The following is a 25,928-nucleotide window of genomic DNA, read 5'->3' on the forward strand; positions in this document are numbered from 1 at the left end:
GGCTTTCAGGTTTTTTTAATTTAGTTGTTTTCTTGGAAAAAAAAAAAAAAAAAAGAGAAAAAAAAACAGTAAGGCAAAAACCCCAAAACTAGAAGTGGAGGGATTTGTTTTAGTTTTTTTTAAATCTACCAGTGTCCCTCCCATGGGAATCCAGGGCCCATGCCCCCTCTGTGCCTCCTCCTGCCCCAACAAGCAGGGATCAGCTAGCACTGGGCTTGGCCTCATCTCACCCAGCCGGCGAGAGGGGACCTGCCCCGTCCAGCCAGCAGTCTATACGAACACTGCCCCCTCACCCGGTTGGCAGAGGTGGTGGAGTCAAGGGGGGAAAAGAACGAACCCAGAATGAAACATACAAGGAAGGCACCTCAGTGTGTGATTCTCAGCCAGGTTCAGGGCTGCAGAGAGACGCCCCTCTGATTTTGGGGCTGGCCTGTTTCCTGGCCCTGCCCGATCCTCTCCTGCTTTGGCAGCACCTCTGAACCTCAGGATCCAACTGTGGCCGCTATCAGTGCCTCCATCCTTCCTGCTGGAAGGGGCAGGTGACTAACATGGGGGGGGAGTGGCCAAGTGGAGAAGGAGGGATGCTATCCCAAGTCAGCAGGGCCCTAGCCCAAAGCCAGTATGGCTCTGGGCCCAAGCACCTCCTCCCCCTCTCCCCCAGACCAGTGCTGTGCCTGAGGGGCTGGGTGGGAGCTCTACAGAGCATGGGTACTCACTGTGCAGGAGACATGAGATGTGGGTGTTACAAAAATGAGACCCACTGTGGGAGGAGGGGGCAGAAATCAAACAAAATATTAGCTCTCTCTACATATATATAATATACAGCTATATAACAGGCGCTCGCTTGGCCAGAGGGATGCTCCACCCCCACCGCAGCTCCCCACCTTCCAGAGTGCACATGGGGAGGGGGAAGACAGTGGGGTGGGTGCCTCTTGGCGGGAGAGGAGGGGAGAGCAGAGGGGGTGGGGGTCTCATTGCCCACAGCCCTCTCTGAAATCAGACAGAAAGTTCAGCAGACACTGCCCCAGACAGGGTTCTCGGAGAGCAAGGCCAGTCACAGCCTCATCCCCTGCTCCGGGATGGAAGAGGAGCTATGGCTCTGCATTGCCTGCCACAACATCCCTCCGTCTCCATGGGCACTCACCAGGCTCCCCCAGCCACTTGGGTGCCCCTAGCTCCTGCCTAAGGGAGGAGAGACTGACCCCTCCCCACCACAATAATGAGATACAGGATATCCCCAGCTCCCGCAAACAGCCCCCCACCCCATGGGAAGTACATTGGGAGGCTTCTGTTCTGTCCCACAGCCCCATTGTGTGCATCCCCTTGTCTAAGGGTGTTAACAAGGGCCAGTCCTTTTCTAACAGCTCCAGAGCTCTTCCCTCCCACAGCTCCCAGAGGAGTCGGGCTGAGCCAAGCTGGACAGACAGACAGCCGCGTAAGGGAGCTGGGGGACACGGCCACCTGGGGCACAGAGCACCAGCCCCGGGGATCTAGACATCAATGTCAGTGTCAATCAGCTAAGGCAACCCAGCCAATCACCGCCACTGGCTTTTGCTTGTGGTGATTGATTCGGAACGAGCGATTGGATAAGACAGACAGACACTCGAGGAAAGCGCTAGGCAAGGAAGTCACATGATCGGCTGCTTCCCTTCAACCTCCATCCTCTTTCCTTCTCTTCCTCCTGCTGCTGATCCTGCCACTTCCAGCTCAGAAAATGTCCGGACACGAGCTCCAGTCCTGCTTCTCTTTGCTCTCCCAGTATCCTCCCCGGTACACGTGCGCCAACTCCTTTGTAACAGGGTCCTTCTTCCGCTCGAACCACAGAGCCTTGTAGGGGTCGTAGGGAGCGCCTGGAGGGGGAAGGAAGATTGGCGGGAGGGGTGTCAGACACACCAGCGCCGCCTGGGGCGAGGAGAGGGGCAGGGAGCCAACAGTTTCCTTACCATCCTCCGTGGCTTTCATAGCCTCGGCCTCGCGCTTCTTGCGGGAGATGCGCTGTTTCTCCTCCAGCCGCTGCTTCTCGGCGTTGGCCTCATCCCAGCGCCCGTTCTCCATCAGCCTCTGGTCAGGCCGCAGCCGGCTGTCAGTGGGGGCGGTGCCGCTCTCGAGGGCGTTGAGCGTCAGAGCCAGCTCAGAGAAGTAGTACATGTTCTCCGCGTTCTTCCTGTGCCGAGGGACAAGGGTGAGACACGGCCGGGGGACGCGACCCCTGAAGATCCTGCCAGCATGGCATCCTCCCTCCAGCCCTGCGGCCTGCTCCGCCTGTGGGGAAGCGGTTCCCTGTCCCATGGGAATCCCTGATCTCTGCACTGGAGGGCAGAGATGGCAAGGCGTGAGCCGGCACCTGCATCTCAGACAGCCCAGAAGGAAGCCGGGGCTATGCTGGACCATCTAGCCCCCAGTGTCTCCGCCACACCCCCAGCCCAGCAGCCCTCACTCACGGGAGGGGGTTCCTTTTCCACAGCAGGACCCGACTCTCCTCGGCTCTCTGCCTCCCCTCAGCACCGTTCTCCCCACTGCCTGGCAGCACCTTGAAGCAGTCCATCTTCTCATCCCAGGTGCCCAGCAGGACAAAGTGCACTTTCCCCGAGAGGTCTGTCACCTCCCCTGTCACCTGCCGGGATGGAAAGTACAAAGTGGGGCACTGGGTGCAGCTGTCTCCCCAGCCACCCAGCACAGGAGCAGAGAGATGGGGAAGTTCCCATATGAGCCTCTAGTGCCACTCCCAGCAGCCAAAGCCAGCTGCAGGAGCCAGAAATTCACCATATTCCACCCCCTTCCTCTCCATTAACCCATCATTCCGCTCAGGAGTTCACCAGATTCCTCGCCCCAGACCCACTGCGCCCTCCATGGATTCCCCAGATCCCATCTACCCCCAGCCCCGTTATCTCCGCGCTCCTGACCCCAGAGGAACAGCTAGTTGGGACTGGAGCTGAGCCAGCAATACAGGGCTGGTTGGGCAGGTCACTCCCCAGATGTAGCTGCCATGTCACACCCCACGTGCTGCCCTCTCCTTCACCTGTCATGGGGCAGCAGCTCACACAGGTCCTTTCCCATCCTGTCTCCCCCTCTGCCCCACAGCACCTGGCCCTTTTGTTCTCTCCCCTCCTCTATCCCCCAAGCCCCTCTCCTGCACTGCCCCGATGAGCACTGCACCCTGCTCGGGGGTGGGGGAGGAGACTCGGGATGAGGATGAGCCATGAATCCCCCTCTTACCTTCCTGGCCACATCCCGGGAAAAGTAGCTGTAAGGAACAAACTTGAGATTGCACTTGTCGCCCGTCTTGTGATTGATGATTTCGATCTCACCAGACTGCAGGGGAGTAAGGTTTGGGTTAACTAGGCTCAGCAGCACTCACGATGCACTTTCCAAGCCCCCACCCCCATGGTAGTGATGGGGAAACTAAGCCATGGCTGTTAGGTGCCTAGCCCAAGTCACACGGCTGGGAATAGAACCCAGGGGTCCTGGCTGCTGCTGTACAACCCGTTCCTGGACTTACTTGCCCCTGTTCCCATCCACGCTGCTGCAGGACTGGGAACAGAACCCAGGAATCCTGCCTCCCAGTGCTGCCACGTGAACATGTTCCCAAACCCGCCTGCTCACCTGGTCTATCCATAGCTTGCCCACTATGATGTTGTGCACTGTGGTGGTCACCTTCTTCCATGTGTAGTGATTGCCGGAGGAGTGGAAGATGCAGTGGATGGTACCTAGAGACAGGGAGGTGGAGGTTGGAACAGCCGTTAGCAGACACCCCCTCCGCGCTGGGACAGGACGAACTCCACCCACCCACGCTGCAGAAGCAGTAAAAATGGGGGAAGGGAATGGCCAGTCTAACCCCAGCGGCTGCCTTACAATGCTGCAGACAGCACACACCTGCGCCCATCCAGGCCTCCCGCCCATCTCTAGAAGAGCCCCCAATGCAACACGAACCTGACTTCACCCAGCCCAACACTTAACAGCAACCCAATCTGCTTTTATCCTACAATCACATGTGCCATGCAATTAGGAAGTACCAAGCTGGCTGTGTGGGGAGCTCCCAGCTACTCCAGCCCCAGCCTCTCCCAGAAGAGAGCACTGTAGGGAGCGGGGGATGGGGAAAGCACTGGATTTGAGGATGTCCCTGCAGGAGCCATAACACTGCCGGGCTCATTTGTTTTCCAATCTCCTCAGAGGTGACCAACTGCGTTCACGCAGCGGCACTTCCCTTTACTTTGGTGGTTTCAGCCCGATGTGTGTATTTGCCGTTATGTCTAACACGGTTTCTGGACAGATGCTTGTGCCATGTAACCAATTCCAGGAAGCAGCACACGAGCAGCAGCCAGGGGGCTGAAGGACGGGTCCCAGAGCATGTCTGATTTCTTGCACAAGGGGTATAAAAGAGCAAGACACTCTCCAACAAATACTGCAGACGCCGATTTCTCAACAGCTTATAAGCAGCTTTCCAGATCTCCAATTGTACAACCAATCCCCCACCACTCTGGGGTTACCATCCAATTGACTAGAACTCCCTCAGACCCATGATATTCACTGTTCCTTCCACTGGCAAAGAAACTCAGACAACGTGGCCTACTGGACCGGGCTGAGAGTCAGGGCACCTGGGTTCTAATCCCAGCTAATGTTACCTCTAATTTTTTACATCCATGTGCAGAATGAAGTTTGTTACGTGCACCAATATGGAAGTGATGTGTGGCGGGCGTGGGGCCGAGGGGCTCAGAGGTGGGGCAGAGGGTTGGAGTGTGGGGAAGTGAGGGCTCTGGCTGGGGGTGCAGGCTCCGGGGTGGGGCCGGGGATGAGGGGTTCAGGCTCAGGGCTGGGGCAGAGGGTGCAGCCAGGGATGACAGGTTTGAGGTGCAGGCTGCCCCAGGGCTGCAACGGGGAGAGAGGACTTCCCCCAGCCCTCTCTCACTGCAGCAGCTAGTGGCTGGGGGAGGGGCGCCTCTCCCTGGACTGGCAGCTGCAGCAGGGCTGGGCTGGGCGAGGGGCGCCTCTCCCCGCCTGCGTGGCCCTTTTATAGCTTGCTGCATGGTCGCGCAGCTTAGAGAAAGCTTAGCTCCCAGCTGTGCCCCAGTCAGCAGGGTGATCTTGTATAAGTCACATCCCTTCTCTGTGCCTCAGTTCCCCCCTGTAAAATAGGGGTTGTGACCCTGATCTCTATGGCTGAAAAGCTCTAGGTCAGAGCTAGGTGTTATAAATGTCACCTTAGTTGTGTGGCTGGGGTTAGCCTGCTGCAGTGGCACTTGCTTCGTGCTTTCCAAGCTCCCCACCAGCTCAGGCCATTCCCACTATGGAAACTGAGGCATGGCAGCTGGGTGGCTTGCTCAAGATCACTCTGCAAGGCAGTGGTGGAGTGGAAATGGATCCCAGAAATCTGGCTCTCCAGTGCATGTTCCTGCGATGGGCTGGGGCAGAAGGAGCACTGAGCTGGGAGAGGAGAGGGGGCATCATCTTCACCACACTCTACCATCCTCCTTCCTGGGCAGCTGACAACACTACAGGAGGGGCTGGAGACCCTCGCTGGCACATAGGGTAACAGCAAGGGGAGTGGAGATAGAAACCCCCACTAAGGGGCCTGGGACACTCTGCCATGGCTCGAGGAACCCTCCCTAGTGCCTAGCAGTAGGGATGCTGGTGGCCAGGACTCACCGAGGGGCATGATGGATATGTATTTGCCACGGAATTTGCTGGTGATTTTGATCTCCTGGCGAAGCGTCCAGCCGTGCTTGGAGTGAGCATGGTGGGCAGCAGCGGGAGGGTGGTGGCTTACCTGGGAGAGATAAGGGAGAGAACGAGACAGTTGCCAAGGGACCTGTGCCATTACTTGCCACTCCCAAGCCCAGCACCTGGCTCTCTCTAAGAGACACAACTGTGGGGCCCTGGGGTTGGGTAGAGAGGGATGGCAGCACCAGGAGCTCCAGCTGGAGGAGATCTCTAAGGAGCCCCAGCACAGACGGCATGGCAGCCTGGCTTGCCCTCTAGGGCAGAGGCTGTTCACACCTGCTCGCAGAGGGAGCGGTAGCCGTTCTCCTCCAGCCGGTCCAGCTCGAAGGTCTCCCCCAGGAGAGGGTTGAATGGCTTGCTGGTGCGGAAGACGGTGGTGGAATAAGAGGAGACTGTGAAGGCGGCCACGTAGCAGAGCTGCTCCAGGGAGCTCTCGCACTTGGCTGCTCGGTCCAGCAGCTCATGGTACTCCAGGTCCTCGGTGAGGCGCTGCAGCATGGACAGAGGCTCGTTGAAGTTCACCTGGGAGCAGGAGAGAGGAGTCAGAGACAGGAGAGGAGCCCAGGATCTTGGCTGCCCAGGGAGCCGCAGCACTGGGAACCTAACAACCTTAGATCAATGGGGCTCATCAATTTGCAGCCTCAGTCCCAGCTGTTCCTCAGAAAACTGGAGGTCACCCTCTTTCAAAGGATTAGCCCCAGAGCACCCCCGCAGGCTGGGGGACTCACCGGCATGGGGATCTTGGAGAGCTCCTTCCCAATGCAGTTCTTCATGATGCTCCACAGGTTGAGGCTGTAGTTCGGCTTGTTGGGAATCCGAGTTCTCTTCTCCTTTTTCGTGTCCTCTGGCTGATGTTTGTACTGAGGGCAAGACCATGCTGGCATGACCAAGGGAAAGCCGGTCTGCAGGCTTTCCTGGCCCTGCATGACTTCTTCTCAGTCTTGACTCCTTCCCTCCCTTCATGTCCCTCTCTCTACCTCCAGCCTCCTTCCATGCAGCTTCCTATGCCTGGGACACCCTGCTTGACCAAGTCCACCAGATCTCCTCCCACTCCACTCCCAGAAGGCCTAGTTCTTCCCCCACTCAGCTTTCATGCACTCCCATACCCACAGCCCTGCCTGTCAGGCCCTTGGCTTCATGCCTGCTTAAAGCACCCAGCAAGCTCAAGTCAACAGTGCCAGGAACATTCCTTGGGATATCTGCCCATGTCCCCCAGACAGCTTCTCTCTCTCTCTGGGGGCTTCCATCAGCAACAAGACTGTACCTGCCCTGGGTACAGAACTACCTGCTCGTCGAGGCTGATGTCACTGCTGGCGCCGCTGATGTTGCTGCCGGTGCGTCTACAGGAAGTAGAGAAAACAAAAGTCAGCACATTGCACCCCTCAATGCCCTCCCTCCCCCAAGCCATCAGAGGCTTTTCTCAGTCTGATGCACATTGAAGAGCAAAGGAATGGTACAGGACATGGCAGGGAGGTGGAGAGGCCCAGGCCATGCTGATAGCTACCCCTCTTCATCACAGTAACCTACAGTATGGTGCTTACCAGCAGAAGCAGAGCTACATGATCATCCACAGATGTACGCGTAGGGAAGGGGCATCCTCCCTGCTAGGCAGAGGAGTAGGGAGAACGATGCCCAAGACTCAGCCCGAGATCACTCACTTGTGGCCCATGCTCTCCGGCATGGTGATGATCTCCGGTGCATCAAAGAACTCATTATCATCATCTTCGTCGCTCAGGTCTCCTTTCCCTGGGCAGCATTCATCTGCAAGAGGGAATGGTGGCAAGCTATACACGAGAGTCTTCAGTCTCCATCTGCCTGGAGCCCAGCAGGAGGTGCTATGGGAAGCAGGGCAGCAGTGCTGGCTGTGTGGGGACCTCCCAGCTATTCCAGTCCTGGCCTCTCCCAGCAGGGGGTGCTACAAGGAGCAGGGCAGGAGTGCTGGCTATAGGGGAGCTCCCAGTTATTCCAGCCCCAGCCTCTCCCACCAGACCAGAGGGCACTGTTGGGAGCGGGGCAGCAGTGCTGCTTTTGGGGTGAGCTCCCAGCTACTTCAGTCCTGATCTCTTCCAGCAGGAGCAGGGCAGGATCACTTGCTGTGGCAGAAGCTCCTGGCTACTCCAGTCCCAGCCTCTCTCAGCAGGGGGAGCTCTAGAAGGGAGCAGTGCATAACGATGGAGATGCCTGAGAGAGAGCTCCCAATCCCACCAGTCCTTGCATCACCCAGCAAGAGCAACAGCAGACAGCTGTAGTGCAGCCTCGGGGAAGGAGCCCTGCCCTCTGACCTTTAGCGGAGCCCCCGCTGCGGGGAGTGCTGGCTGGCAGCACGGTGGCCCCTCGGAAGGCTCTCTCTAGATGATTGTGCTGCTTGGCCAGTTGCTCCAGAGTCTCCTCCAGACGGATGCGCTGGTCTCGCTCGTACTGAAGGGACTTCTGCCACTTCTTGCTGTGCGTCTGCGCCAGCATCAGGAAGTCTCGGCAGGCCTGCAAGGAAGAGCACAGGTCACTGCCACAGCTCTGTACTCCACCCTGCCCCGGAAGCGCTGCCTTAGAGGGGTCTGCTCAGCATGCGTTGGTAGGCTTCAGATGCCTCTTATTCCCACCCGGGGCAATGCTGCCCCCTTGTGGACAAACAAGAGCTGCAGGGGAATTTTCAAGCCATTGGCAGTGTCCCAGCCACCACCCCAGCTCAAGTGGCCTTGTAGCCACCCAGACGATAATTCCTTCTGGCCAGTCAAGACAACATCTTCCTTGTGAGCCCCTGTGCTGAGGTTCTGAAGACTAGAGGCAGCTCTGAGGCCAGAGACTCCCTGGCAAGTGCTTGGCAGCTTACAAAGCTGGGACAGCAGGCAGAGAAATGGAGGGGGCTCCCAGCTGAAGCCACCGTTGGATCAGTCATTTGAGCGAGCATAGATCCACATTTCCCTCACAGCCCCAGCTCCCTTCTGGGGACCAGCCCATATTGGGAACTTCCCACACCCCACATCCTATAACTGGGTTTCCCATCTCCCTCTGACACCAGGGCGGTGATACCTCAACCCTCTATGGCCAGATGAGCGATCACTGAACCATGCCTTCACTGGCCTCTTAGAAAATCACAGAGCTGAGCTGGAACCGTTCTCCATGTGGAATCCTGCCCCATCCCCATCCCTTCCTACGTCCTACTGCGATCAACCCCCAGCGTGGCACACTGTATCAGGCTGCCTGGTGGGCAGAGGTGTAAAAGGGTGCAAGGGATTTACATCCTTTTACACCTCTTCTCTGCCCACCAGGCGACCCAATTCAATGTGCTGTTGCAGGGGCTGATCGCAATAGCCACAGAAGCCCTAGATAGGCACCGCAGGGCATTCACCATAACAGGGAGGGCACGTAGGCCACAGGTGCTCGTGTTTTGCCCAACAGAGGGCTCCGATGGCAATGCAGGAACCCGTAGTTTACCTGTACTGATTTACAGAGGACAATACATCTGCCCCCTGCTCCAGAGATCGCCTTCACTGCAATAGTGATCAGGGCCTTATTGTGTCGCACAGACCCAGGCCATGGCTGCTTGCCCCACACAGCACATGATCCAGCATGCACAGTTCTGCACTGATCTGAGAAGCCTCTCCAATCTGGAGCAGTGCACGCTGGGGTGTGTAATCCCTGCAGTTCCCATGTGCTCCACCCCCCGCAGCTGGCCACACTCACGTTGATCATGGCGTTGGAGGTGATGCGGAAGAGTGTGGCTCGCTCGTTGACCTGCTTGATCTTCTCGTTGCTCTCAGCGGGCAGCTTGAGGGTCTCCAGCTCGCTGAGGGAGCGCTGCAGCGCCGTGCCATGCTTGGCAATCAGGTCGTTGCACGTGCTCAGGTCCTCCACTTTGCTGGACAGGGTGCGCAGTGTGTTCTGCAGCTCCGTCTTGTCTGTCTGTGATACGGACTCTTCATCACCCGACTCATCTGGGGGGGGAGGGGGGGTCAAGGACAAGCCACATCACATCCAGCCAGGAAGGGATACTCAGCACCGACCAGCCAAGTGTGTTACCAAACCCTCCCCTGCTCCCCACACACAGTCAGCGCTTCCTACATTCTGTCTCCACAAAGTGATGGTAGTGGATTGGACAGCTCAGGGGAAATGGTGCCTCATCCTGTCCAATCCAGCTGGAGGTCAGTAATGATTGACAGCAGCTGTCATCCAATGGCTGCTCAGGTTGGAATTATAGCACCTGGCTGGGGCCTCAGCAGTGGGGACTGACCCTAGGACCTCTTTTCAGAGTACCAGCCGTCTCAGTCTGTATTCGCAAAAAGAAAAGGAGGACTTGTGGCACCTTAGAGACTAACAAATTTATCTGAGCATAAGCTTTCGTGAGCTACAGCTCACTTCATCGGTTCTCAAACCATAAGCCACTCCTACCTGGACTAAAAGAGCCAGCTCTGTTAGCCATGGCTCCATCTGTGGCCCAGCCACCGCTGGTGGGCACAGAGTGCCAGGCTGAGTGGCTGTGGGTTACAGAACCACTGCTAGTGACCCATCCATGCTGGCAGCTGGGCTCCCGTACTGCAATCTACATAAGCCACATCACAAAACTTCAGCTAGCGCTCAATGCAGCAGCCCAATTGCTTGGCAAGAATTATTACACCTATGCTCCGTGCCAGCTACCAACATGTCTCAGCTCCCGGTTCTACCCTCGGAGCAGACTGGACGCTGCCTTTTCCACCCATGTGACATCTCAGCAGCTGAAGTGCTGGAGCCCTGGTTGAACTGTTAGGGCAGAGCTTCAGCAGACAGGAGCTTTTGAGCTTCCTTCCTTGGTCTAACAGCACATGTCTGCTCACCCACAGGCCATAGCGTAAAGCTCACCTTGCTCCCCAGACAGCTGAGAAGGGGCATGGATTTGGAGTTAAAGACGGAGAATATTTTTACTCCAGACAGGCTATTTGTTGCGCTCTCCTCTATTTCAAAACAGAATCTGAAATGATTATTCTAAAGCCAGGATGACAGTAATGGGCAGGGCTGTTCACTGCATAAGTGGCTCCAAGAAGTCTATCCAAGACACTATCCAAGTCCAATACACTATCAGAACAGATCAAGCCAGGAAATCTTAAGGGAAAGATCTGATCTGACCATGTGGCTAGCTTGCTGTTTAACACACATCTTGTATGAGAGTCAACACTAGGGTATATATTAGAACTCAGAAAACAAAGACATTTCAGGAATACCAGAGCCCCGAATCTTGGAATTCACGGTTAGAGATGGCAGAGATTGTAATCAAGACTTAGCATTGTCAAAGTCAGTAAAGACATGACAGCTGATCTTTTAGTGGTCTACGTTGTCCTGAAAAAAAAAAAAAAAAAAAAGAGGTCCAGAAATCCCAAGCAGGCCAACGCAGAGCTACATTAAATAACTGTATTGGGGGTCGCTCCCAAAGGCACTACTCAGGAATGATACCTCACTGTGCTGGCAGCTGTACATACTGTCCCAAACAGATATAGCTAATCATTTGCTATGTCCATAGGGGCTAATCTGGAAAAGGTATAGAAAAATTGGGATATTCTCCCCCCGCCTCAAAACTGCAAGTAATCTTTCATTTTCCAGACCTGTTCCATCATTTGTTCTACGTTACATGGTGCGAAAGTGACAGCTGCCATTCAAGCAGCAGTCAGAGAAGACCTGGGATTTTGTATTAAGGGAGGTAACAGCTGACACTATTAGAGAGGTTCAGAGACAACTCCGATTGTCACACACAAAACTCAGCCCCTGGGTATGGCTGGACACCTACCAAGGGTGCTGATTTCACTTTCCTGAACATTCCAAGCAGCGGCTGCCTGAGTGTGGAGAGCCAATGTAAGTGCATGAGCAGATCTTTATGTGCATTCATGCCACAGCCCCAGACAGCGCGAGGCGGTAGCTGAGCCACAGTCAGACCCCCGTGTTCCCATGGGAAATAAAATTCAGTGGAGCTAAATACATCAGCCCAGGGGGAAGAACGGCCTCAAAAGCCTCTTGCTGCAGAACACAGCAGCTTAGCCATGGGATGGGGAGCCAGGCAGATTTACGATACAGAAACAGGGTGTAGTTGTGGAGATACAGCTCTACCAGAGATTGAACAGCCTACTGGGTAAAGCAGGGTCCATCTGCCCCTTATGCTAAAGCAAACTGGAAGGCAACGAGCCCCCAGGCCGTGTGTTGCCATGGGGCATCGGGCACGCAGTTCAGCACTGAGCAGTGACTGGAGAACCATGGGCTTGGTGCTGGGGAAGGCTGGAGACGCGTGGTCTTTGCCCCGAGGAGCTGAAAATCTAAATAGGATGGAACGAAACATGCCAGGAATCCCAATTGTAAAACTGTATCGACCCCCACGCTACACATCACATCCCTAAAATGGAAAGGTGATTGGTATCTTGGGGTGAAGCGTTTGGTGCTGCTTTCAGGTGCGAGGTTCTCATCATCTGCAGCTCCCAAGAGAGCTCCGAGCAGGTAGCTACAGGAGTTGGGAGATCCAATTACTTAGGGGTCTCAGATCCCGCCTCCTGACACACAGCACTGCACCCTGGGACCCTAAGCCCCACCTAGGAGAGCACTCCCTCCCCTGAGAGGAAGGGAATTCAGTCTTCATGTTCACGCATTCCTAGCTTCCCCCAAGTCCTCTGCACTGCACCACCACTGGGTCCCTCCCTCCTCTTCCACAGAGCTCCCTCGGAGAAGCCGCGCATGGCACCACTTACCTGATTCAGCCAGCATCTTGACAGCCTTGGCCTTGGCCAGCTCCAGGGCCGTGACCCAGCGCTGCCGCTCCACCTCTGAGCTGGCCTTCAAGTGGTAGGTCTGTGCCCCACCGTTGGAGATGATGAAGTTGCAGGAGTCCTCCACAGTGATGTTGGCTGTGGCTAGGTTAATGGTCCCACGACAGGTGTGACGCATCTCCGCTTTCGATCTGCAATTATGGTGGAGAAGGTTGGGGAACAAAGGCAAACAATGGGTAACCCAAGTCAACACTGAGATGGGCATCACAGAACCAGACTGCTGGCATGTAAAATTAAGACAGTCAGAGGAGTTTTTAAACTAAGGGCTGGGGGAAAGCCGACAGGTCATGCTAGTGGGGGAGTGGTTTTATATGTGAAAGAAAGCAGACTGAAATAAAGTAAAAATCCTAAATGAATCCAACTGTACTATAGAATCTCTATGGATAGAAATTCCATGTTTGACTAATCAGAGTATAGCAATAGGAATAAACTACTGACCATGTGACCAGGATGCTGACGGTGCTTGTGAAATACCCAGGGAAACTAGAGAGGCTGCAGAAACAGAAAACCCAATAATAATGGGGAATTTCAACTGTCCCCATATTGACTGGGAACATGTCACCTCCGGATGGGATGCAGAGATAAAATTTCTAGACACTATAAATGACTGCTTCTTGGAGCAGCTAGTCCTGGAACCCGCAAGGGGGGAGATGCAATTCTTGATTTAGAACTAAATGGAGCACAGGATCTGGTTCAAGAGGTGAACATAGCTGAACCACTAGGTAATAGCAACCATGGCGTAATTAAATTTAACCTCCTCGTAGGGGGAAAAATACCAAAACAACAAGCCACAGTAGCATTTAACTTCAAAAAGAAAACTACACAAAAATAAGGAAGATAGTTAAATGGATATTAAAAGGAACAGTTACAAGAGTGAAATGCCTGCACACTGCATGGAAACTTCTTAAAAACATCATAATAGAGGCTCAAACTACATGTATACCCCAAACAACAGAAACAGTGAGAGGACCAAACAAAAACAATGCCACCATGGCTAAACAGTAGTAAAAGAGTTGGTTAGAGACAAAAAGACACCTTTTAAAAATTGGAAGTCAAATCCTTCTGAGGAAAACAGAAAGGAACAAACTCCGGCAAGTCAAATGTAAAAGTATAATTAGGCAGGCTAAACCGGGGTGGCCAACCTGTGGCTCTGGAGCCGCATGCAGCTCTTCAGAAGTTACTATGCGCTCCTTGTACAGGCACCGACTCTGGGGCTGGAGCTCCAGGCGCCAACTTTCCACTGGGGGGGGGGGGGGGGCGGGGGGGCGTGTGTGTGTTCGCTCACTGCTCAACCCCTGGCTCTGCCACAGGCCCTGCCCCCACTCCAGCCCTTCCCGCCCCCTCCACTGAGCCTGCTATGCCCTGCTCCTCCCCCCTCCTCCGGCATGCCAGGAAACAGCGGATCGGGAAGGTGGCTCTGGGAGCGGAGGGGGGGCTGCTGACATATTACGGTGGCTCTTTGGCGATGTGCATTGGTAAATTCTGGCTCCTTCTCAGGTTCAGGGTGGCCACCCCTGGGCTGAACAGAATTTGAAGAGCAACTAGCAAAAGATTCAAAAACTAAACAGCAACTTTTTTTTGGGGGGGGGGGGGGGGGAAGTGCAGGGGAAGCAGGGACCCTGCCAGACTCTCTGTGGGGCCACGGGATGATCCAGGCGCTGAAGCAGCATGCAAAGAAGACAAGACCATTGCAGAGAAACTACATGAATTCTTTGCATCAGTCTTCACCGGAGAGCATGAGAAGGAGATTCCCACACTAAGCCATAGCGGTAGTCTGTAACCTATCACTTAAATCTGCCTCTGTGCCAGGTGACTGGAGGATAGCTAATGTAACACTGACTTTTAAAAAGGCTTCAGAGCTGGTCCTGGCAATTGTAGCCCACTAAGCCTAACTTCAGTACCAGGCAAATTTGTGGAGACTATAGTAAAGAACAAAATTATTAGACACATAGACGAACACAATATATTGGGGAAGAATCCTTCTGTAAAGGAAATCATGCCTCACCAATCTATTAAACTTCTTTGATGGGGGTCAAACACGTGGGCAAGGGTGATCTAGTGGATACAGTGTATTTGGATTTTCAGAAAGCCATTGACAAGGTCCCTCACCAAAAGCTCCTAAGCAAGCCAAGCAGTCATGGGATAAGAGGAAAGTCCTCTCATGGACCGGTAACTGGGTTAAAGATAGGAAACAAAGGGTAGGAATAAATCATCAGTTTTCACACTGGAAAGAGGTAAACAGTGGGTTCTCCCAAGGATCTGTACTGGGACCAGAGCTGTTCAACATATTCATAAATGGTTTGGGAAAAAAGGGTAAACAGTGAGGTGGCAAAGTTTGTAGACAAAAAATTATTCAAGATGGTTAAGTACAAAGCTGACTGAAGAGTTACAAAGGGCTCTCACAAAACTGGGCAGGTGGGTAACAAAATGGCAGATGAATTTCAGTGTAGGTAAGTGAAAACTAATGCACACTGGAAAACAATCTCAACTATACATACAAAACAATGGGGTCTAGATTAGCTGTTCCCACTTAAAAAAGAGATCTTGCAGGTATTGTGGATAGTTCTCTGAAAACATCTGCTCAATGTGCACCGGCAGTAGAAAAAGCTAACAATGTTAGGAACCATTAGGAAAGGGCGATATAGTAAGACAGAAAATATCATAATGTCACTATATAAATCCATGGTACACCTGCACCTTGAATAAAGAGTGCATGTCTGATCGCCTCATCTCAAAAAAGATAGATTAGAATTGGGAAAAGTACAGAGAAGGGTAACAAAAATGACTAAGGGTCTGGAACAACTTCCATATGAGGAGAGATTAAAAAGACATGGGCTGTTCAGCTTGGGAAAGAGAGGACTAAGAGGGGAGACGACAGAGGTCTATAAAATCATGAATGGTGTGGAGAAAGCGAATAAGGAAGTATTTATTCCTTCACATAACTCAACAACCAGGGGTCACCCAATGAAATAAATAGGCAGCAGATTTAAAACAAACAAAAGGAAGAACTTCTTCACACAATGCACAGTCAACCTGTGGAACTCTTTGCCAGGGGAAGTTGTGATGGACAAAAGTATAATCTGGTTCAAGAAAAATTAGATAAGTTCCTGGAGGATAGGTCCATCAATGGCTACTAGCCAAGATAGTCAAGGACACAACCCAATGGTTTGGGCGTCCTAAGCCTCTGACTGCCAACAGCTGGGACTGGATGGTTCACTTGATAATTGGCATTGTTCTGTTCACCCCATCTGAAGCATCTGGTGCCAGCCACTGTTGGCAGACAGGATAGTGGGCTAGCTGGACCATTGGTCTGACCCAACATATCTGTTCTTATGACATGGCACCATCTCAGCAGCCACCTGTTCCCCCAGCATCCCATCCTCTTTCCTAGACAGAACTCCAGCCAAGGAGGAGAAGGTGGGGGTTTTGAGACCTTAGCAGCTTCACCCCAGAATCAGCGAGAGAGGTGGTTGTGGAGTGCCGGGCACCCCATATGCTGGTGGTTTATTCTGATTTGAGCTCCCTGCTATGTGGACATTATTAACCAGGTCTCTTCTCTGCCAGCTTTCACTAGCATATGGCAAGCTCCAGAGGCATTTCTCTCCGCCTCCCATGCCACCCCCCACATTGGCAGTGGCTCCCAGTTTGTTCTATTAATGGGCCAGGCCTATCCCCTTTTAAGAGTCTGGGTGGGGAGGCTTTTCTATGCTCATGTGATCTCTACACTGGCAGGCATTTCTATTAATAGGGCAACATCTTGAACTTCATAGAACGGCCTGATAATTTAGCCCAGCCAGCCAGCCGCACACTAGTCAAGCCAGATGGCTGGGGATTTTATGACAGGTTTCAGAGTAACAGCCGTGTTAGTCTGTATTCGCAAAAAGAAAAGGAGTACTTGTGGCACCTTAGAGACTAACCAATTTATTAGAGCATAAGCTTTCGTGAGCTACAGCTCACTTCATCAGATGCATATTGTGGAAACTGCAGCAGACTTTATATATACAGAGAGAATATGAACCAATTCCTCCTCCCACCCCACTGTCCTGCTGGTAATAGCTTATCTAAAGTGATCATCAGGTGGGCCATTTCCAGCACAAATCCAGGTTTTCTCACCCTCCACCCGCCCACACAAATTCACTCTCCTGCTGGTGATAGCCCATCCAAAGTGACAACTCTTTACACAATGTGCATGACAATCAAGTTGGGCTATTTCCTGCACAAATCCAGGTTTTCTCACATCCCCCCCACCCCCATACATACATGTGAGAAAACCTGGATTTGTGCAGGAAATAGCCCAACTTGATTGTCATGCACATTGTGTAAAGAGTTGTCACTTTGGATGGGCTATCACCAGCAGGAGAGTGAATTTGTGTGGGGGGGTGGAGGGTGAGAAAACCTGGATTTGTGCTGGAAATGGCCCACCTGATGATCACTTTAGATAAGCTATTACCAGCAGGACAGTGGGGTGGGAGGAGGTATTGTTTCATATTCTCTGTGTATATATAAAGCCTGCTGCAGTTTCCACGATATGCATCTGAGGAAGTGAGCTGTAGCTCACGAAAGCTTATGCTCTAATAAATTGGTTAGTCTCTAAGGTGCCACAAGTACTCCTTTTCTTTTTGGGGATTTTATGTTCACTGCTGGGACTCGGCCAGACTGGCGAGCTTTTGGGGGTGTTAAGCCCCAGGTGGATGTGGCTTCACAGAGTTCACACAACAGTCTTCCGCCCCCAAAGTAAATATTAACCAAGTGGACTAGTGAATTTCCGGCCAGCCACATCACACACTGCTGTCAACATGCCCAGTAATGCAGGGAGCGGAGCATGCACAGAACACCCACCACCCAGCAGGAAATTCCAGAGCTGGCCAGGGGAGATGTCCCTGCTAGATCCTGTCCTTTGATCTCACTGATTGGGCAATAGTGATGGGAAGAGAAAGGCCCCCAAATAGCCATGGCAGAATTAGCATGGCTGGAAGGGTGGGTCCTCTCTTGCCCCCCCCCCCATTAAGGTCAAGGGATCTCCCTTCCCCCCCTCCATATGCCCCCTGCTGGCTCAACTTCACTTTTAGCAAGAACACACAGCCTCCCTGCCCTGAAGGTCACATGAGCTCTTCAGCAGCCAATCTAGTTATTCACGCTGCAACTTTTCCCTCCCCCACCCCAGCTCAGGATGAGTTCAAAGTTCCCACTGTATCGCTGTGGTACAATGCGGGGCCATCTCCCTGCCTGCATAACCAAGCAACACCTAGGCAGCCAAGGGCTGGCACACACTCACACCTTCCCCCTGGCCTTGGCAGCTTACAGCTGGCACACCAAGGAAGCTGATGTAGGTCACCCTCTTGGAGATGGGGGAGAAGACAACATGGGGGTGAGCTGCTTTATCTCAGGGGCTGCCACTTTTCCTGAGCACTCTCTAAACCCTGGAAGTCTTTGCTCGAGAGCATCAGACAAGAAGGCTGGGGGAGGGGAACTGTGCATTCTGCCCTCCCACACCCCCAGCTGTGTAACATGAGCTTGTGTTGCCAGCTATTCTTACCCTCCAGGCTCTAGTTACTCTATGAATAATACAGGGCTACCTAGAGGAGAACAGCTAACAAGCAGCCACCCCACCCTGGGTTCAGCCAGGCTGGGCACCCTTCCTCTGTGTTGTCACTTTAAACAGTTTATAATCAAGATGCCTGCCTGAGACATAACTCCTGAACCATTTTCCTGGGACTTTTCTGAGATGCCATAGACCTGGTGTCAAGAGTGGGGAGGATAAGTCACCGCCTTCTGAGGATTTAAGCTTTCATTTATTTACGAAATGATGTTTCTAGCCCTTAAGGTTGGGAAGAAAATCCTCCCAACATGACCAAATGCAGGGCTGCCTTCCTGAGGCTGCAGTGTCTCTGCTCATGGCTTTCCTGAGCATCAGCAGAGTGACATAACAAGATGCTGGTCAGTTTCATAGCTAAAAGAAAAGGAGTACTTGTGGCACCTTAGAGACTAATCAATTTATTTGAGCATAAGCTTTCCTGAGCTACAGCTCACTTCATCGGATGCTTATGCTCAAATAAACTGGTTAGTCTCTAAGGTGCCACAAGTCCTCCTTTTCTTTTTGCGAATACAGACTAACAGGCTGCTGCTCTGAAACCTGTCAGTTTCATAGCTGCCATTCCCAGCCCTCTGGACCACAGTGAGGGTCTCAAGAATCTGTCTCAGCTACTTGCACTTACATCACCATCTGAGCACTTCACAATCTAACATTCCCACTACACCCCGGAGAAGCTGGGCAGTGCCACTCTGACATCTGTAAAATAGAGACACACACACAGACTTCAGAGTAACAGCCGTGTTAGTCTGTATTTGCAGAAAGAAAAGGAATACTTGTGGCACCTTAGAGACTAACAAATTTACTTGAGCATAAGCTTTCGTGAGCTACAGCTCACTTCACCGATGCATCGTGACTTGCTCCAGGTCACACAGGGAGTCTGTGGTAGAGCCAGGATTTGAACCTATGTCTTTCAAGTATCAGGCTAGTGCTCTGACCACTGGATTGTCCTTCTCCCTTAGGCTGCTGCTGAGGAAAGATATGAGCAGAAGCAGGCCTTGTGGCAGGCCCTCAGGAGGACCCAAAGCAATAAAGCAGCAGACTGGTCTACACCTAAAAATTACATCAATCTGGCTACGTCACTCAGGGCTGTTAAGTTCCATGTCTACTGTTGCAGTTAGGTCAACCTAACCTTCTGGGGTAGATGCAGCTAGGCTAATAGAAGAATTCTTCCATGGACCTAGTTGCCACCTCTAGGGGATGTGAATTTCCTACCTCAAAGGAAAACCCCCTTCTCGAGTCCAGGGCTACAGCAGAGTAGCTGCAGCTGCAAACCCCCCTCTCGAGTCCAGGGCTACAGCGATAGGGTGACCATATTTCTTAAAGTAAAAACAGGATGGCCAGGGCTTGCCAGAGCTGCCCCCACCCAGAGGGCTCGCCCGAGCTGTCCCCAGAGCCACCCTCCCCATGCCACCAGGGGCTAGCCTGCCAAGCCCTGTGCCGCCAGCAGCTGGGGCTGACCTGCTGAGCTCTGTGCAGCCTGGGCGGGGAGGAGGAGTCAGCTCTGAAGGCAGCACTGCCTGCCAGCATCACGTTTCTCCACTGCTGCTGGAGGGTTACGCTGCCTTCAGCTGAACCCCGAGCAGCAGCCGCTGCTCTCTGCTCTGCCTTGCAGCTGGGACAAGAGCCCAGTTTTGGTGAAAAAGTAGGGACGGCTGGGACAGATTTGAAAAAGGGGACTGCCCTGGCCAAATTGGGACATATGGTCACCCTATACAGTGGGGTAGCTGCAGCTGCAAAGCCCCCTCTACAGTACAGTGCTACAGCGGGGTAGCCACAGCTGTAGCATGTGTAGTGTACCCATAGCCCCATACACTCACACCCGAAGCAGCTAGGAGGCTGGGGTAGAGCAGAGTACTGAGAGCCCAACAGTCAGGAGATGGAAGAGGGGGGGTAGGGCCGGGCTTGGCAGGAAGAACCACCCCCTCCCTCTCTCTCCAATCCAGGCCCCTGGTAAAGTTTTTAACCCTTGTGGAGACTCTGGGGCTCAGATGTCAGCTACAGGCAGGGTGTGCAAACAGTTTTGTTCTACCTGAAAATATTTACTATGCAGGTGGCAATGAAATTACTTCCTGGCTGCCCAAACCTAAGCATGCAAAGCCAGGTCAGATGGGAGATGTTCAGCGAACCCTGAGGTGCTACAACAGTGGTTCTCACACTTTTGTACTGGTGACCCCTTTCACATAGCAAGCCTCTAAGTGCAACACCATTAAAAACACTTTTTTATATATTTAACATCTTTATAAATGCTGGCGGAAAAGCAGGTTTTGGGGTGGAAGCTGACAGCTCGCGACCCCCCCATGTAATAACCTCGTGACCCCCTGAGGGGTCCCAACCCCCAGTTTCAGAACCCCTGCACCACAAACAGTAGCGTGAGAAATTCAGGAAGGCATGCCCTGGAGGAAATAGTGACTCAAGGCCCCAGTGTGGTGGTGGATACCGGGCTGCACAAAGTGCTGATGTAAATGGCCTTGGTGATTCAAATCTTATCACACTCCCCACCGGAACCTGGGCATGTTGGCCAACTCCAATTCAGTGATCCCTGAATCCAATCTAAACACCACTTTGAGATCCTTCAGGGAAGACGGCACTGGAGAAAGATTTCAGTGGGTTTTTACAGAAGGTTCTAACTTGCTCACCCTGGTACAGGAGAGCAGTCCTTATTCCCACCCCAGCATCTTGGAGGGCCCAGAGCACAGAATCCCTCCACCCACACGGTAGCACTTTACTGCCTAGGTACCCACAAACAGCCAGACTGAGCAGCACTGTTACACAAGGAGCAGACTGGAGCTGCCTCAGAGTTCCAAAAGTCAGAGGGGGCAGGAGGTGCACATGGCCCCTCTGGCTGGGTGGGCGATGCCCTTGCTACCCCACTCACCCAAACAGAGAGGTTGCTTTCCACTTCCCTCCTGGTGCAAGGCACTAGAGGGCTGGACTGACCACACATCCCCTGAGCTTACACCTCACTGATCCACGCACTTAGAACAAGAAATATTTTGTTTAAAGCTCAGATTAGTCCCCAGAGTGGGGAAGGAACCCAGGAGACGTGTTATGGACCAACTGCCATGCCGGGGGCTGCTGTGCGTAGCCTGTGATTCTGGGTAGGGTGTCAACCTAGGGGATGCAGGGCAACGTACAATGGGCTGCAAGAGGCTTAGGGTTAGCAGCTGCCAGTGCTACTTATAGGTCACTAGCTCAGTGTGTGTGTGTAACCCAGTTTAGGTATGGAAACGAGGTGCCATCTCCCAGTTTGGGGAAGGGGAATTACAGGCTGGCAGCAGGAGGGTTTTCCAGCAGCTCAGGATGCCCCAAAACTGAGCTGAACAAGGGAATGTGAATGATGTCTGCTCAATTCTCTACCGGCCAAATAGCAGAACGGTGTTGAGCGAGTGCACAGACTTAGAGTTGGCCTCCTGGCCCTGAAGTTTCCTAACGGGCACCAGCCACCAACCAAAAGAACAATGGAGTCACCCTCCCGCTACTTTACCGAATTCTTGGGGCTCTACTCAGCCAGCTGGGCCTCAGAGGGAACATCAGGAAGAGAAGGCCTCAGTACATAGGGGTTATGATTGAGTGAGAGAGGAGGAGAGTTCAGATGGGGCAGCGACTGGCAGTGAACCCCTCATCTGTAGCAGCATTGCTCCAAGGAAGGGATAACATGGGGGAATCTCCCCACTGAGTGAGGGGAAATTCTGGCCCCGGCAGTAGCTCAGTGAGGAGGAGGGAGGTGACTCTGAGCAAGAGGGAACCCCAGTCTCTGCAATAACTTAGGAACCATTTGTCCAGCGAGCCCAGTTAAGGTGACTGGGCAGGGCAGCCCCTGTACCTTTGCTCAGTAACTCTGGCTGGGTGAGTGCTGGGGGGAGGGAGCAGACTCAGCAGGGGGATGGGAGATCTTTATCCAGCAAGAGTTTGGGCAGGCATCTCTCTACCTAAGTATCTCAGCACTCTGAATGCTCATTGCTTTTCATGAGAAGAATGTCCCCAGGACAAAAGACATCTCTCTTGCTGGAGTTATCTTTAGCAGCTGAGAAGCCCATTGATCTTTGGGGGAGGAGGGGGTCTCTCCCTGGGACAGGGCTGAGCCAGTTGTTGTACCAAGCTCTTATCTAGTAATTTCATCAGTAGATCTCAAAGTGCTTTACAAAAGTGGTCAGTATCATTACCCACATTTTACCGATGGGGGAAACAGAGGGGAAATGATTTGCCCAAGGTGGTCCAGCAGGCCAGTAGCAGAGCTGGGTAGAGAACCTAGGTCTCCTGAGTCCCTGTCCAGTGCTCTATCCACTAGGCAACACTGCTCTGCTTGTAGCTGGAATAGCTCAGCAACCTGTTGCTCTGGGTTTGGATGGGGGAGGGTGGCAGTCCCAGGGAATAAGTGGAGTGAGTGGCCCTGGTCGCCCCCATATTTATAACAGACCATCAGCCCATTGTGCTGGGTGGAGATATGGAAGGGTTTGTCTTTCCCTTGGAGGGCAGGCAGGGGAGGGAGTTCCCATGCCCAAATACCTACGGTAGATGAGGAGTCTGCTGCTCTGTTTGGGCATCTGGTTGCCCATGTGTTTGTAGTAGCTAAGGAACCCACTAGTCTGGACGTGTGTCTCCTTCCACAGATGCTCAGGAGGTAAGATCATTGTATCTCTGTTAGTTAGAAGCTCTTTGCACAGAAAAGGGGATGGGAGTAGATCTCTCCCACAGGAGCCTCAGTTAGGTTTTCCAGTGCCAGTGTTAGCTGAAAAGCCCATAGCTACCAAGAGATGGGGATGGGATGGAATCTCCTGGAAGAGGATCTATTTGCTGGAATTTGTAACAAGGACAGAGGGGGTTTCTGGTTAGTCATCCCCAGTAGCTGACTGCTCTGGGGGTAAGGATAGGAACTGCCAGACTGGATCAGGTCCAAGGTCCATCTAGTCCCATACTCTGTTTCAACCAGTGGTCAGCACACAAGAAGATGTAAGAACGCTGCCATGGCAGGAGAGGGATAATCTGTCTCCTACCTTAGGCCTCCTCTCATCCTAATAAGAAAAGGAGTACTTGTGGCACCTTAGAGACTAACCAATTTATTTGAGCATAAGCTTTCGTGAGCTACAGCTCACTTCATCGGATGCATTCCTGATGAAGTGAGCTGTAGCTCACGAAAGCTTATGCTCAAATAAATTGGTTAGTCTCTAAGGTGCCACAAGTACTCCTTTTCTTTTTGCAAATACAGACTAACACGGCTGCTACTCTGAAACCTCTCATCCTAATAAATTTCAGACTTAAGCCAATCTTTAATATCCCTTCCAAAAATCTTTAATTAATCGGGATGTTCTTAATCTCCATATAGCTGTCCAATCCCTTTTTGAATCTTGCTAAATTCTGAACCTCAGTGACTTCATGTGGCAGTGAGTTCCACAGGCTAATACCACACTGGTGTGAAAAAAGTATTGACTTTGAATGTCCCTTGGTCTAGTGTTAGAAAACACGGAGAACAGAAGCTCCCAATCTCCCCTTTTCAAAACCAGTGATTATTTTATAGATTTTTACCATGACCCTTCTCATTTACCTTTTCTCTAAAGTACCAATCCCAGTCTTTTCAATCTCTCTGCCTGGGAGAGTTATCCAGGCCTTGATCATATTCATCACCTTTCTCTGAACTCCCTCTAGTTCTGCTACTATCTCTCTCTACAGGGGTCTTGTTGTACAGGAAGATCCCTGATATTTACAGCAACCATGGAACCTGGTGCTCTTGGGAAACTCTCTCTGCAGGGGTTGCCACCAGTACCTGTAACTGAGGAGCTCATTGCAAAGGTGGGGGGGGGGGCATGACTGGTGTCTCTTCCTAAGGGTAGGTACCTGTAGCAGCAGATAAGCCCACTGTTCAGGGCATAAGCAAGGGGGTCCTCTCTCTTTCCCTAGGGGTTTTGAGTCTTCCTCACATGTGGGGGCAGGGACCTTGCTACCTGAAAAAGTCTGTTGGTTTACGTACTTATCTGGCCCATCATCACCACACCCTTGCAGGGCAGGGTAATATTATTTGCAGTTTACAGATGAGGCACAGAGCATCTGGCTTCTCCAAGGTCACACATGGAGTCTGTAGCACGGCAGGGAACTGAATGACCCAATCCAGTCCTTTAACTACAAGAACAACCTTTCTTGTGAGGGGCAGAAGGGGAGAACTCCCCCTACTGGGAAATAATCACTATCTGAGTTAATGTATAAGTCTTTTGATGTGAGGACAGGAACTGAGCAGCTTAATGCTACTTTAGGAGAATGTAAAAGGGGCCCTTCCCAGCAAGCTCTAGACAGGGAGGGGGATATAGAGCAAGAGATACAGTACCCGAGGAACCCATTGCTTTGGGTGGGAAAAGGAGCCTCTTTGTTGGGACATCCCAGGCCCGGAGAAGTATCAGTGTGAGGGAAGGGTTGGGATAATAGCTGCAGAGCTAAATCACTCTCCCTAGGATGGGGTCCCAATGGGAGGCAGTCCGCATGACCTGCAGTAGCTTGGGGGAGGGAGGCCACGACACAGTGGTGAGGAGACTGTCTAGCTCAGAAAGGGAAATAGGGATTTCCTTGAAGCAGCTTAGGACCCCACTGCTGTCAGGGGAAGGGTCTCACCCATAGCTCAGGAGTTGGGACGTACCACTGGGGGTGGGGCAGGGACTCAGTCGGCAGGACCCATCTCCAGCGGGGTGTAGTAGGTCAGCACCCATTGCTCTGGGGAAGGTCAGCTCACAGAGCACAAATGAGCTCAGGGTCTCACCTGTAGTGGCGCCGCCGCAGCCCATCGCTATGGGGCAGGAGGGCGGGGCCCGGCCCGGGGGCGGGGTCTCACCTGTAGTAGCTCAGCAGCCCGTTGCCATGGGGCAGGAGGCCTGGGGGCGGGGCCCGGCCCGGGGGCGGGGTCTCACCTGTAGTAGCTCAGCAGCCCGTTGCCATGGGGCAGGAGGGCTGGGGGCGGGGCCCGGCCCGGGGGCGGGGTCTCACCTGTAGTAGCTCAGCAGCCCGTTGCCATGGGGCAGGAGGGCTGGGGGCGGGGCCCGGCCCGGGGGCGGGGTCTCACCTGTAGTAGCTCAGCAGCCCGTTGCCATGGGGCAGGAGGCCTGGGGGCGGGGCCCGGCCCGGCCCGGGGGCGGGGTCTCACCTGTAGTAGCTCAGCAGCCCGTTGCCATGGGGCAGGAGGGCTGGGGGCGGGGCCCGGCCCGGCCCGGGGGCGGGGTCTCACCTGTAGTAGCTCAGCAGCCCGTTGCTCAGCACGAACCAGCGCCGCTGATACCCTTTGATGTAATTGGTCCATTTGAAGAGCCAGCCCTCGCGGGCCGACCCGGAAGCGGAGCTGGCCGACCCGGAAGCGGCTGTCACCCCTCCCGGGCCCGCTCCAACGGGGCATCCTGGCCCGCCGCCGCCCGGTGCCGGCGAGGGGAGCGGGGTGGTCGGGCCGGGCCCGGAGCCTCCGCCGCCTCCCGCGGCCGGTGCCGAGGGTCCGGGCGCCGCCGCTGGGCCTGTCCCGGGCCCGGGACCCGCCGCCCGCAGCTCTGACATCTCGCGCCGCGTCCGAGAGCTCGTCGCGCCGGAGTCCAAGTGCCCTGCCCCCCTCCTTTCTCCGTGCGCTGCGCCGTCACCCGCCCCGCGCTCTGCCCATTGGCAGCGCTACCCCTCTCCGGGGGCAAGAGACCCGCCCGCCAGCCCCGCGGCCCCGCCCGTGCGCTCCTATTGGCACAGCGGCCTCTGCTGGGCGGGTCCTGGCAGCGTATTGGCTGGCGATAGCCATCACTGCCATCCCATTGGCCTAGTCTTCCTCCTTCCCCCTGGCTGTTTTGCCTGTTCGTCGCTATCTGCGTCCAATGGGGAGATGTGGG

General features: G+C 53.6%; 1 protein-coding gene across 2 annotated transcripts; it reads right to left on the reverse strand.

Moving 5' to 3' along the window:
- On the reverse strand, positions 1 to 25,723 carry OSBP (oxysterol binding protein). 2 transcript variants are annotated; one of them, XM_073346862.1, is made up of 14 exons: positions 25,295 to 25,723; positions 12,420 to 12,628; positions 9,403 to 9,653; positions 8,001 to 8,199; positions 7,377 to 7,479; positions 7,004 to 7,058; positions 6,447 to 6,578; positions 5,995 to 6,240; positions 5,644 to 5,764; positions 3,604 to 3,707; positions 3,217 to 3,312; positions 2,442 to 2,614; positions 1,944 to 2,164; positions 1 to 1,850 (listed from the first exon to the last, which is right to left on the reverse strand). In XM_073346862.1, exons 1-14 carry the CDS (start codon positions 25,609 to 25,611, stop codon positions 1,708 to 1,710), a joined length of 2,370 nt encoding a protein of 789 aa, XP_073202963.1. In that variant the 5' UTR covers positions 25,612 to 25,723; the 3' UTR covers positions 1 to 1,707. The 2 variants fall into 2 exon arrangements, with proteins under 2 accessions (XP_073202963.1, XP_073202964.1); XM_073346863.1 differs by lacking the exon at positions 25,295 to 25,723 and adding an exon at positions 24,905 to 24,983.
- Positions 25,724 to 25,928: the final 205 nt, after the last annotated feature.

This window comes from Lepidochelys kempii, chromosome 6, assembly GCF_965140265.1.
Source record: "Lepidochelys kempii isolate rLepKem1 chromosome 6, rLepKem1.hap2, whole genome shotgun sequence".
NCBI lineage: Eukaryota > Metazoa > Chordata > Testudines > Cheloniidae > Lepidochelys > Lepidochelys kempii.